The following is a 13,713-nucleotide window of genomic DNA, read 5'->3' as shown; positions in this document are numbered from 1 at the left end:
CCTCGATATAACACTGTCCTCGGGAGCCAAAAAATCTTACCGCGTTATAGGTGAAACCGCGTTATATCGAACTTGTTTTGATCCACCAGAGTGCGCAGCCCCGCCCCTCTGGAGCACTGCTTTACCATGTTGTATTCGAATTCGTGTTATATCGGGGTAGAGGTGTACTTTGATGTAGTTTTGGTTATTTACAAAGAACATACAAGATCCTGTGTCTTTGAATGCAGAAGGAATCAAATAGCCGGAAACAGCTTCTTTTGCTCACAGCACCAAGAGCCATGTTAGTCAGCCTGCATCCCTGATCCCAAAACTTCTCCTTAGATTTCTTCCAGGGTCGGGGACAGTGCTTTCAGCTGCTCTGTTAGGCTGTATCTCTCTGAAAGCAATACTCAGAAAAAGCTCTTGGGCAGGTTCAGACACTCCTTTTGTCTTAATTGGGGCTTATGTTTACAGTTATGTTTACTGAAGGGTGAGTTCATACCTATCAGTCTCAATCCCATAACAAAATTTCACCCAGCTCAGAAGAATAACTTCTGTTGAAGAATGTGCATCTCCTCAACTAAAATCCTTAGTTTCCCCTTGTCTCTTCCGCAGACTAGAAATGATCATTGCCTAGTCAATGGCACCTCCTGAACCAGCTTAATTGCTGTAAGTTTGAATCTTGCCATTCAGTTTTTGTGAGGCAACCTTGCAGCCTCGTTCATGTCAGTTAGGGGTAAAAGTGAAGCTTCCTGTTGCAGCTGTCTTGTAGAAAATGTAATAGTGTTTGGCGTTAAATTTTCTCTTCTCTGGTATGACAGTTAAGTCTGGCTATCCTGCTGCTTTCCATTCATGCATATTCAGGGCTAAAAGTGATTAGCAATAGGAGAATGATCCTCCTTCCATTACTAAAAGGATCACTTCTTATTGTAAAAGAATTATGACCCTGTATGTGCTTTTAGCAAGGACCTTGTCTAATACTAGCAGGTAATGAGAACAATACTAACAGCCCCTTTCATCTTTCTAAATCATCTCTGTAAAATCAGAACTCTGGTTTTTGGGGTCTATAATGTGTGTGGCTTCTATTTGGGATGCAAAGTGCCAAATATAATAACTTGTCAAAACCGCATAGATAAAGAGATCTTTATTAGTTACAAAAACACATATTTTCTTTCAAAGATTTTAAAAACTACATAATGAAAACATTATTTTTCCTTCTTTAGGAGCTTTGAAAACAACCTTAACACCTACAAATTATTGTCTCACAGAAAACCAGATACAGAACTTCCAAAGGTAAATTATACAGTATGAATAATTAAATGAGCCATTCTGTTTTTCTGTCTAGTGCATAGAATAATTTTTGTCTGGAATATTTTAACAAAGAAATCTTAAAACAATATTTTCAGTTTGGAATTTAACAACTGTTTCTCTAAAAATAATCTTGTACTGTATTTGATATAATTAAAATCAAAACTTTAATGAAAGATAGAGGCTTGGTAGGAGACACTTTAATTTTCATCATAAAATTGGTATAGAGTAATAGTCTTTTAAAGCCAAGTAATATTCTTCCTAGGAAATTCCTTTCTAAGGAACTTATCTATCATGGGTTTATCTATGGTGCCTATTGCTGTATATCTATGTGATAGTGCCTCCTATTATGCTCCCCTATGTGGCGTGGCATGGCATGGAAGGATGCAAAAGCAAAGTACTCAGACTTAAAAGACCCTGTAATTCTTGGTGGAAGGGGAGAGGACACTGGGTAGGAGGATTCCTCCCCTCAGCATCCAACGGACAAAACACTTTGTGAGACCTAAGTGTGTGTGGCTAGAAGGTTAGAAGGTGGAGTTGGGTCAGCAGCTGCGTATGCCATGTGGGCCTGATCTAACCATTCATTGTGCATAGATTAGTGGCAAAATAACCCTGATTCTCCTCTAGTTTGTGAATTGTTCATAAACCAGTCTTGATTCCTACCAGTATATTCATTATTAGGAAGCTTTCACCAAACAGTTTCTGTAAACAAATTTCCGCCTGTGGGCTAGTCGCAGTTTGTTCATTTTGACTATTCCGTTTTCATTATTCGTGATTTGTGGTGTAGGATAAATCACCTAAATCGCCTGTTGTTGTTTCTTCTTCCTGATTGGATAAGTTATATTTTTTATGGAAGAACGATGTGAATATGACATTTGGAAAAAAAATCAGGTTAAAATTAAGGAACATTCACATGTATACCAGGTGGTCACCCAGAAATGTTGTGAACAGCTAATATCATGACCTCCACCTGTAGTGCAAACAAAACATGCCATTTTAGTTTGCAAAAATATTCCCATATCACATTATTGAGTTATTTATCCAGCTCTAGGCTGTTCCCCTAAAAATACTTGGGGGGTAGGGGGAGGTTTATTATTGCTACTTGCAATGTTATTTTAAGTCCCTGGATTCTATTCCCCTCACAGGAGTGGATAGTAGTGTATGTAAGCCACTCAGTGTGGTGCTCTGTTCCCCTGTAGTGGTAGCTGGTCCAAAGAGGTTGTGCCTTATATAGCCTAGGGTAGCAGAAGTGAGACTTTTTGCTCAGGCAGTAGAGGCTCTATGCATTTAGAGCCAGAGGTCCCAGGTTCAAACTCCATTGCTGAGGACCCACCCCCAAGGTGTGGTGTTACAAATGCAATTGCAGACTGCCAAACAGTGGCATCACGTCCACAGACCAAGGAAAGTATTCTGCGTAGATGCCTTGAGATCCCCAGAATGTGGGCCAGGATTCTCCATGAATTCTTGAGCTCTGTATCATTAGATGGCTGTGCCTTCTCTGTAATGTTTACTAACCCTTCCTCTACTTAGGTTTTCTGTCATATATGTTCTGCAGTCTCAGAGCTTTGGAAACATTACATCTAGTTTTCTCTCTGCATGAAAGGAGTGATTAGCTTTCGAACCCTTAATGCTGCTAGATTTGTAGTTGTGCTTCCTTTCTTTTCCTCTTCCACTGAATTGGGTTTAGTTAGCTTGTTAGGTTTTTCTTCTGAGAAAACTATGTATTTTATATTTTTAAGTTTGATCACGGGTCTCTTTATTTTACAAAAGGAAAATTCCAAACTTTCCATAGTCTTTGGAAAAATGGAATTGCTAGAGTATAAACTTTCTGGCTTAGATTTATTGCCATGTTCAGCTACTGGCTAAGAGTTTAAACATGAAAACAGAAAATATTGATTTTATATACATATATAGGAACTGAGAAAGTATGGCAACATGCAGATAGATAAAACCAGGAAGAACTTATGCTTTAAAGGAAATCAGGCAATGAAGGAAACAAGAAATATAAAGTAGAGACCATTTTAAAACCAGAAACAAATAAAATTGCAGGGGGAAAAAAAAACAGGGAAGAGGAATCTTTAGGCATAAAGGCCAAGATTTTAAAAAATAGGAGCCTAAATCAGGTTCCAAAATGCATATTTAGATGCCTAAATCAGTGGTCTGATTTTCAGGAGTGCCAAGCACTTAGTAGAATCTGTTGATCGTAATGGAAGCTGATGGACGATCAGCACAGCAGCTTTGAAAAACCAGGCCATTTATTTAGATACCTAAACATAGGAGTTTAGCTTTAGGCTAATATATATATTCTTTAATTTTGGCTATAGTCTTGCTCTGTATGGCATTAATAGGTATTGTAGGTTGGCCTGTAATTGTTAGTAACCATTAGGATTTGATCAAACAAATGTTTTTGGTTTTGTTTTGTAAGTGTTAAGAGGTTTTGGATTTAAATTGTTCAGGTGCTTGGCGGTTTAAAAATATCCAGAAAACTGCTTTTCACTAAAGAGAAAACATGTAAATGAACTGTTGATATACTATGTCACAGGAGTTTATATAATTATTGTTGTCTAAAAGCAAACACACATAGAAAACTAGTCAAACTTGCTGGGGGAAAAAAAGACAAGAACAGGGTCGAATGGAAGAAGCAAGAATAGCAAAGCCAAGAATGTAATAATGTAGTGGCCTATTACAGAAAGAAAAATAACTAAAAAAATCTATAGTAAAATAATAATCCTCAGATGGTATAAATCAGCATTGCTCCGTATACTAGGTAAGGGAATCACCCATAGTATTCTAGTGCAAAATAAATAAATAAAGATTTGTCAGTGTCCAAGTTTCTTGATGAAGATTTTGTTTCTTGAGTAACTTACCAAGTTTTGAGTATTAACCCATTTGTATTGTAGGATTGTAGTTACTATCTCGTTACAATCGTTTGGTTGTTAATTAGCAGAAAATGTCTGTAGGAGTAGCCTGTTACTTTAAAATCTTTCTGTTCTCTTTTACAGGACCATCTCTCATGTAGTGTACGTAATTACTTGCACAGTGATTAACCTTAGACAGCTCAGTAACCTTTGTAGGTTTTGAGACTATGTTTTACTTTTGCATGGTAATGAGATTTAATTTGCCTTTTTTTTTTTTTTATTGTACATTTGTGCTCAACAGCGGGATGGTAGAATTTTCAGGACCTGTGCTTCAGTTTTGCCACAGATTTATTTATATCAAGCCTTTTTCACCCAACCCCCCCTGGATTTTAGAGTTTGTGTAAAAACTCTAAAATGAAACTTAAATTGATTTCTGTAAAATGAAGATTTCATAATGTACTGATAACCATTTTCTCTGTAGAAATTGTTAATGCTTATCCTATTGTGGCATGTTTATCCCAAGCCATACCATGTGTATTGACAGAGGGTTATAAAAGACAGGGGGCCCGATCCTGCAAACTCAAGTAGACTACTTGCATGAGTTAAGGGCCCAATGCTGAAAATTGTAATATTGGTATAAAATACTAATGAAGAATGAAGAGGTCAATGGAGAATAAAAGCAAAGAGCATGAGATCTTTAGATGTCTGAATTACCATAGTGTTATCATAGTTTAATAACTTAATGACAGTTCTTAGTCCTGGGAGCAAGTAAGTGTCCACCATCTAGTTCCATGGTCTAGGGTTGAGCAATGGTAAGATGATGTCTCCAGTCCATTCATTATTAGATGAATATTGAGGTGGTGTCCAAGAAAAATGATCTTTTCTTTGATGTCCAAGAAGGTCAGATAATAAATTTCTCTGCTAGCTATTCCAGTCTTTAAGTATCAGGTTGCAAAATTCTGGCAATGGGGCAACAGAAGTATCCAAATGTTACTCACCATCAGCCATATGTAAGCAAAAAGATTTAACGTTTCAGGAACAACAGCCATTCCATTTTTAATAGCCAGAATATTATGTAAGATTTGCCAATACCATGTGTGAAGGCTTAGTCATCAGGCAAATTAAACGTCTCCTTGAAGGCAGCAGAAGAAAATGAAATATCAATTTGCAGTACAAAACTTTTCCTAAATTACTCAGCATAAAATCCTTTAGGACAGACAGTTGATACTATGTTCTTTTAAATTTGACTTACATATAAATTAGCAGCCCAAACTTAATATTTTGTTATAGATTCTTAATAAATAAAAGCATACACATGCATTCTACATACAGCATCTAATAAGGCCCTGATCCAGCAAAGTCATGCCTATTTCTTGCAGAGTTAAAGTCATAGAAAGTCAGCTGTAGTACTTCAGTGCTTTGCTGGCTATGATCCTAAGTGTGCAACAGCATAGCATTCCTTCAGATACTGGAAAATTAGACTTTTCATTACAAGCCAACACAGGCTGACATGCACTGTCACACTCTATGGCACAATGGCCGGGAAATAACACTGCCCATGCAATATTTGCATAAATACCATGATTTTTGTTAGCAACTGTTTTGTTTTTTTAAAACCTGTAATCTTTAGAAAAAAAAACAAAAATGTTTATTCTCTTTTGGGATTGAAAATGGAAGAATTTCCTTCTCAGTTAGGCCATTGCTATGCCAAAATCGGTGCAGAGCATTTTAATGCATGTCATTTTAATGTGGAGATGCTTCTGAATGTGATTAACAAATTGCTTAAAGCTCAATGAGTGCTGGCACACAAGCTCAGACTATTTTGCATTTTGCTTCTGCTGTTCACTAGCACTTGAATGCTTCACCCTTACTAAATGTACAATAACATAGTTTAACTTCTCCTGAAGGTAAGCCATGCAAAGTTTTAGTTCTATCCTTATTAAGATTTTTTGGGGGCAGTATTAATTTCAGCTGTGGAAATATGAAACCAAATTCTATGTATTATGAATATAGACTTACTTCTTTCATTTAAAAGTAATGGGTCATATTCTTAACTGGTGTAAACCAGCATGGCTTCATGGAAGTCAATGGAGCTACACTGATTTACACTGTCTGAGGATCTGGCCCAATGTCTAATAGTTATCATTTAAAGATTTTTTTTTTTTTAGTACAACTTTCAAGGAAAATAACCAGTGATTAATTTGTAAAGAACACTTCTCCATTTCAGGTGTTGCTTGTTGTAGAGATGGCGTGAGTTTAGTAGAGTTCTCTGAACCGTGGTTAAAATGAGTCTGAAAGATGTTTTGCTAATTTTTTACTCAATAACTTGACTTTTTTTTACCCTGACAAAACTCATTTCGACTTGTCATTACCTTTAGCACTTACAATAGAAATCAAAGCATAGAGCTGTTTCTTTAGGAAAGAATCCGTGGTCTCAGTTACACCAGTGTGAAGTAGGAGTAACTCCTTTGCAGAAAAGGATATTTGCTGTTCCAAAACTGGTGTGAGTTCAGAATCAAACCCTATATATCTCATCTATAAATAAAAGGAACATCTTATGACAACATTGTGTGTATTTGGTTACCTGAGGAGTACTGAATGTGCTCTCCTGTAAATCCACCTACAAACAATTGTTTTGACATATCCAAGGTAAATTCATAATTAAGCAAAGAGGGACTTTGACACTGATAAAAGCATGTGTACAAAACACAAATTACCTGATAATATTCTGTTTCCCTTTATTATTGCAGATCTTGTTTTATTAAGAGCTTTTCTCCTTACAGCCCAGCTTGTTCTCTGCTCTGATCTTTAGTAAAGTCATAAACCTCTATTTGATGTTGTAGCCTTAGCTGCGAAATCACTGCAGTACACATGTTCATTATCCTGACTTCACTGTAGAATTAAATAGAGAGACATTCTGAACTCTGAAAGAACTAAAAACCTTTACCTAAATTCAATACTTTTAATTCGTGTCAATAGCAAACATTAGTTACCCAAAAGTAGTTCGTATTGTCTAAATCTGATCTCTGAACCATAATCCCACTGTGAAAGTCTCTTTAAGTGACTGTTGTTATGGTATCTTGCCCGCATAAGGATTTGGCAGGCATTTTCATTTCAAGCTGATGTCTTTTCTGCTCCATGAGTCAGCTGATAACACATGCTTAGTGGTTATGCCACTGGACCAAAACATGTCCCTTCCCACTCTTTGCCTTGCCTACTTTGGGTGTTCTTTGTTGCAAATTTCTGCACTGATATTCTGACACCAAGTGGATAACTGAGTTTTTTTCGGTCATATTTTTTGACCCTGTTAGAACGAAAATACAAGATCCTGAGTGATTTGATCTTCAAGGCAAATGCAGCTCTTGGTCAAAACTGTTTTAAAAAAAATTAGAAAAGCTAGATCTTTTGTTCCTTTACTGATTGTTTCTATATGGCTTTTTAAAATTTGAAGATAATGTGCTGAAATCTTTTCACCCACTTAAATCTAGAACAGTTTTTTTAAACTGCTGTAGATCTTTTTACTGTACAGTTGCTATATAAAATTAGAATATCTGTCAGTCACTTCACTGTTGTACATTCTGCCTAACAATTGTTTTCTCTTTCTTTTGCAGACTAATTTTAATGTGGCAGTTTTAAATGTAGGTGCCCCTGCAGCTGGTATGAATGCTGCTGTCCGATCTGCAGTAAGAGTTGGCATAACTGAAGGTCACACCATGTTTGCTGTCATTGATGGATTTGAAGGCTTTGCTAATGGCCAGGTTAGTACAAAATGACTTCATTTAAAGTACTGTCAATTGTTTTTTTTTATTTTTTACCTTTTTGTCATATTTCTAGTGGAGATACAGAAATGACTGTGATATCATTCAGTGAACTGACTCCACAAGAGTTTTTAAATTTAACTGCTTATCTATAGAAACACGTAGTTAATTCAGATTGGAGCTGTATACTTTATTACCAACAAAAACTTATAAATACATAGATCATGTCACATGTGTACCGTTCCCATTGCTAAGCACTTGCTATAGAGACTAAGGATGTCTTGATACAATATACAAGTGCTAAACACCAGCAACGTAATTCCCTTACAGCCCAGAACCAGTTAATCTATGCATTAATATTCAGTTTGAGATTATTTGTTACATTGTTAAACACCAACAACGTGTGTAGTGCTATACTGAAAAGAAAAATAGTCTCTTTCCAGAGCTGGTACTATTTCAGAAGAGTGGCTCTCTTGTTTGAGGGTGCAGAATTTATGCCAGCCGTTGAAATGTGGCACAAATCTGAATAGCTGTACCTCTGTCCTACTGCAGGCACAGTCCAAGTAAGCAGAGGCTCAGCCTACTTAATTTTGTGGCTGCAGTTATTTTTTCACTCAGACACTTTTGCAGCTGTAATACGTGTCTGCAAACAAGCAGCCCTGTATAAAATGTACCTCTAAGAGCATCCTGTCTTAGGTTAACCCGATCTGAATTCTTTTGCCTCCTGGATATTTTGGATGAGAAATTCTCTGTATAAGAGGTTCATTGCTTCTGCACGGAGGACAGCTTTAATGTGACCTTGGCAGGATGTTGAGTGTTTGGCAGACTGCCTACATTGTAGTGGCCATTGGAGTGTGAAGCATCTGGAGATAAGTACATAGGCTAGATAACAGTGAGATAACAGACAAATCACTGAATCTGTTGTCATGTTTGTGTCTTATTGTTAGATATACCCCTTCAGTGGAATATGCTACACTATGCAGCAAAAAGAACAGGAGTACTTGTGGCACCTTAGAGACTAACAAATTTATTTGAGCATAAGCTTTCGTGTGAAGTAGCCCACGAAAGCTTATGCTCAAATAAATTTGTTAGTCTCTAAGGTGCCACAAGTACTCCTGTTCTTTTTGCGGATACCGACTAACACGGCTGCTACTCTGAAAACTATGCAGCAACTAAGTCCTGAGATTTGTGACATGCTGTATTTTTGAAACCCTGAAGGATTTCTCTTTAGGGCAGACACAGGTTGGTTGCTTTTTCAGAAAGTGGGGCTAGGTCTATCATGATACTTCCCTTCCTCCATGTCAAAGGCAACCCATCAGCTAACTTGGTCTCCAAAAAGAAGATGGATACAGAGTTTGTCATATTCCATTTCCTAATTTGGCAAGAGGATGGGAGTGGGGGGTTAGGTCACAATAGAGTGAAAATTGTTCCTTCTCTTGAGTGAGTGAAGGACCAAGCTAGGGACCTGGTGTTGGATTCTTGCATTATACTGTTACTAAAGGTAAGGGGAGGAGATGAGATGGAGAGGGGACAAAAGATAAGAGTTGAGGAAAAAGTTGGAGGCAGGATTCATAGTGGGAGAAGAAACAAATAGAGGAGAACTAAGGATGGGAATAGAGAGAAGGGTAAAATTTCAAGGGAGATTAAGTTAACCTCTTGAAACTGAGCTGTGGGATTTTTTTGCCAGGTCTCATTTGTGGCAGCTCCCATAGTGCTAAACATCTGTTCCAAAAGCTTTACATTAAACTTCATCTGTTGCATGACCAAAGAAGTAGCATTTGGAATGTTACTTAAGGGAACCTCCTCTTTTTAATTTTATTTGTAGATAAAGGAAATCAGCTGGGGAGATGTTGGAGGTTGGACTGGCCAAGGAGGGTCGCTTCTTGGCACAAAACGGTAATATCATAATTTTGGCTGCGATCACTTTACCCAAGTAGAAGGAACAGTGGCCAAATCGTACCTTTTAGTGAGCTCAGAGGTGGATTGGGGTTTGTGAGGCCCTGGGCCAGAGCAAGTGGGGGGCCCATCCCCACCCCTTCTGCCTGCAGTTCCCCCCCCTTACCGCTCCTGCTGGGGAAATGAAATTGGGGCACAGGTTAGGGGTTGCCCTGCCTCCTGTCTGGCACTCCTGCCGGGGAGTGGGATTGGGGACGTAGGGGTTCCCTTGCTCCCCGACAGCAGCGTCGGGCAGATAGATGGAGCAAGCCTTGCGCCCCACCCCACTCCCCGGCAGAAGCACCAGGTAGGTGGGGGGAGCGGGACAAGCCCCCATGCCCTGAGCCTACTCCCTGGCAGGTGCACCAGGCAGGCGGAACGGGGCAAGCCCCGACCCTGCTGCCAGGAAGGAGCGCCCCCATTTTTCTGGGTGCCCCCCAATTGGCGGGGGCCCCTCAGCACCTGCCCCATTGTCCCAGTGGCTAATCTGCCACTGAGTGAGCTGCATGTGCTGTCTTTACTGTACATTTATGTATTGAAGCTTTGTTTGATTTTTGAGAATTTGTCTGACATCTGTTCTCTTTTACGTTCAGGATGTAAATATTCATCATTTTGTGATACTAATGTGTTTCCATCAGTAGAGACAGAATTAAAATAGTCCCTTGTTGTGTATCATTCCTTTAAGACAGTTAAGGCTATTGCTACAGGGTATTATTGTAGGTAGTTACAAGAAGCATGGTTACATGGTACACTACAGTCTTGCGATATACAAGTAGTGCATGGATTGCTGTGTCCATGCAGAACCATGTTATGTCTATCTGCAAGGAGCAACCTGCAGAATCATGGCTTTATCTTGTGACTAACACATTCTTTCAACCCATTTACCAAAGAACTTAAAGTTAGATTTCGCAAATCTGGTTACCCTATTTAAATTAATCACCTCAGTAACGTTTAGGACTGTTGGTCGTGGGGAAACCTTACGTAAAAACTATTTGCTCCTCATGGTTTAAAAGAACAGAAGGAGAAGACCTGCTAAAGATAGAATAGACTGAGTTTATCTAATTTTTGGAGTGGATATCCAAAAAAGTCCTTTCCTGGCTTCCTTTGTTACTGGCTGCAATTGTATTGTGTAATCATTTCAATATAGGTGATAGCCAGAAAATAAAATCTTTCTATGGATAAGCCTATGTCTATACTACAAGCGAGGGGTGTGATTTCCCCTGCTCCAATACACATACTGTGCTAGCTCTCGTCGAGCTAGAGTATAAATAGCAGTAGCATCGGGGAGGGAGCAGGGCAGGAGAGGCATGGCTTAGGTGTGCCAAATACAAACCTACCTGAAACCAGTGGGTACATACTTGGCATGGCGAACCTGTGCCTCTACTGCCACTGCTCATGCTACCAAGGCTACACTGCTATTTATACTCATGCTAGGTTGATGAGAGCAAGTGAGAGTATGGGTACACGAGCAGGGGAATCACCCTGCCCTGCCAGCTCATATTGCAGGCATAGCCTAAGTATGTAAAATATAGAACTTTTCACTGTACTGACAATTTAACAACCCATCCTACCAAAACGAACAGGTATTGTCAGCAATATCCATAGATATTTGACCTCTGTACTCCTTTTGATTTAACTATTTTTAGTACCCTCCCTGCAAAGTATTTGGAGAAGATTGCTGACCAGATGCGCACTAATAACATCAACGCCCTTATGGTTATTGGTGGATTTGAGGTACATTATTTAGTTGTTCTGTTAACTTCTTAGCTGGAGTGGAATTGAAACACGCTACACTCATTTTTAAGCACCAAAATATTTTCTTTTGCCCATAACTAAAATTTTGCTTATGATGAATTTTGACATATGGAGCAGAGCAAGAGCTTTTGAGATAAGAAATTTTGGAGATGATCCATGTCTCTTGAGCTTTGGAATCCAGAATAGTTAATAGTAAGTGCAAAACAAAATACATTTTTTTCCTTAATCAAAGGTAAGACAGCAGGGTAGAACAGATTTTCAAAAGAGCCAAAGTGACTTAGAAACATGAGGGCATCTTTGAAAATCCCCATAGTAGTCTTTAAATTATAATAAAAACTGCACCCTGGCTTCTTGTTTAAGCCACTCCAGTTCACATGTTCCTTTCATTCTGATATATTTTAATTTCTGCGTCAATAATTTAGAAATATATTTTTATTTTTGGAGACAAGTTTTTAAGTCTTTTAACCAAAATAACTTTTACTTCATATAGGCCCTGATTCAGGAAAGAATTCCTTTTCAGGAAAGTGCGTAAGCATATGTTTAAAATTAAGCACTTTCCTAAGTGCCTTCCTGAATGTGGATGGATTTATGTGCCTGCATAAGTATTTTTCTGAATCAAGTCTATAGCGATGAGATTAAGGGAATTTAAATGAAAATAACTATGATATTAAAATGTATGGGAATCAGTAACATTTTTCTATTATATAGAGCAGGGATCGGCAACCTTTGGCATGCGGCCCGTCAGGGAAATTTGCTGGCGGGCCGGGCCGGTTTGTTTACCTGCAGCGTCCACAGGTTTGGCCGATCGCAGGTCACACTGGCCGCGGTTCACCATTCCAGGCCAATGGGGTCTGCGGGAAGTGGTGCGGGCCTGAGGAATGTGGTGTCCGCCGTTTCCCGCAGCCCCCATTGACCTGGAGTGGCAAACCGCAGCCAGTGTGAGCTGTGATCGGCCCAACCTGCGGACGCTGCAGGTAAACAAACCGGCCCGGCCCGCCAGTGGATTTCCCTGACGGGCCACATGCCAAAGGTTGCCAATCTCTGATATAGAGCATTGGGTATGTATAAAGTATATGTCTCATTGAGAGTGAAAGGTGTACTTATTGTTTGTCTCAGATTTTAAATGTATATGTATATATATTTAATTTTTATGTATTTTTTGTTAGATTTTAGTGGTTCCTTATTAACCCAATGTGTGCTGTGGTAAAAATGGCTCTCCCTGTGGCCTCATCTATGTTATAATTCCACCCTTGTCCTCTTTTTATCCCTTTTAATTATTCACATCATGCCTGTGCCCAACAGGCCTACCTGGGACTTTTGGAATTATCAGCTGCCCGTGAGAAATATGACGAGTTCTGTGTTCCAATGGTTATGGTTCCTGCAACTGTATCCAACAATGTACCGGGTTCAGATTTCAGCATTGGTGCAGATACTGCTCTGAACACTATAACTGATGTAAGTCTGTTCAAGTGTGCGTGCTTACTAACAAAGCGTTCAAGTTAATGCTGATTGAATTGGCTAGAAGTGGATATTTTACAGACCAGAACATTGGAAACATAATCTGAAACATGGTTTGGTGGCTGCATGCAAGAGATACTTACTGAACTGAAAAATCCTGGTACACTTAGCTTTCTCTTTCCTCCAGAAGTTCCAACCATTTTTCACATGCACTGTATAGAAAGACTCCATTTTCATTTTATACATTTTTTTTTAACTTTTGGATTTTGGAAAGTAATAGAATGAGGCTGCCACACACACACACACACACACACACACACACACACACACACACACACACACACACACACACACAAATGAGAGAAACAAAGCAGGTGAGGTAATATATTTTATTGAACCAGGACTTGAAGACGAGCTTGTCGCTTACACCAACAGAAGTTGGTGCAATACAAGATATCACCTCACCTACCCTTGTCTCTCTAATATCCTGGGCACGACATGGCTACAACAACACTGTATACACACAAATGGTCTTTCCTGCATACATATGCAGGGGAGAGGGGAGAAAAAAAGAAAAAAGCACCACTACAAAGCCCAAAGTCAAAAACTAGTGACAATTTATGGCAGTGTAGAAGAGGAAATCCCTTCCCTACATCAAACAT

General features: G+C 38.9%; 1 protein-coding gene across 5 annotated transcripts in view; it reads left to right on the top strand.

Annotated features, from left to right (window-relative positions):
• PFKP (phosphofructokinase, platelet) overlaps positions 1-13,713 on the top strand; it is an 80,670-nt gene that overhangs the window by 46,164 nt on the left and 20,793 nt on the right. For 2 of the 5 annotated variants that reach the window (XM_054020996.1, XM_054020994.1), the window contains exons 12-16: positions 1,203-1,272; positions 7,757-7,903; positions 9,729-9,799; positions 11,485-11,572; positions 12,896-13,048. In XM_054020996.1, coding sequence (XP_053876971.1) covers positions 1,203-1,272; positions 7,757-7,903; positions 9,729-9,799; positions 11,485-11,572; positions 12,896-13,048 — 529 coding nt within the window. Of the gene's footprint in view, positions 1-1,202; positions 1,273-4,289; positions 4,308-7,756; positions 7,904-9,728; positions 9,800-11,484; positions 11,573-12,895; positions 13,049-13,713 lie in introns of all 5 variants that reach the window. The other 3 variants (XM_054020993.1, XM_054020992.1, XM_054020995.1) reach the window with 3 other exon arrangements.

The sequence above is a fragment of the Malaclemys terrapin genome, chromosome 2, assembly GCF_027887155.1.
Source record: "Malaclemys terrapin pileata isolate rMalTer1 chromosome 2, rMalTer1.hap1, whole genome shotgun sequence".
Classification (NCBI taxonomy): Eukaryota; Metazoa; Chordata; order Testudines; family Emydidae; genus Malaclemys; species Malaclemys terrapin.
Note: the sequence above shows the minus strand (reverse complement) of the source record. Positions and strands in the feature narration are given on the sequence as shown.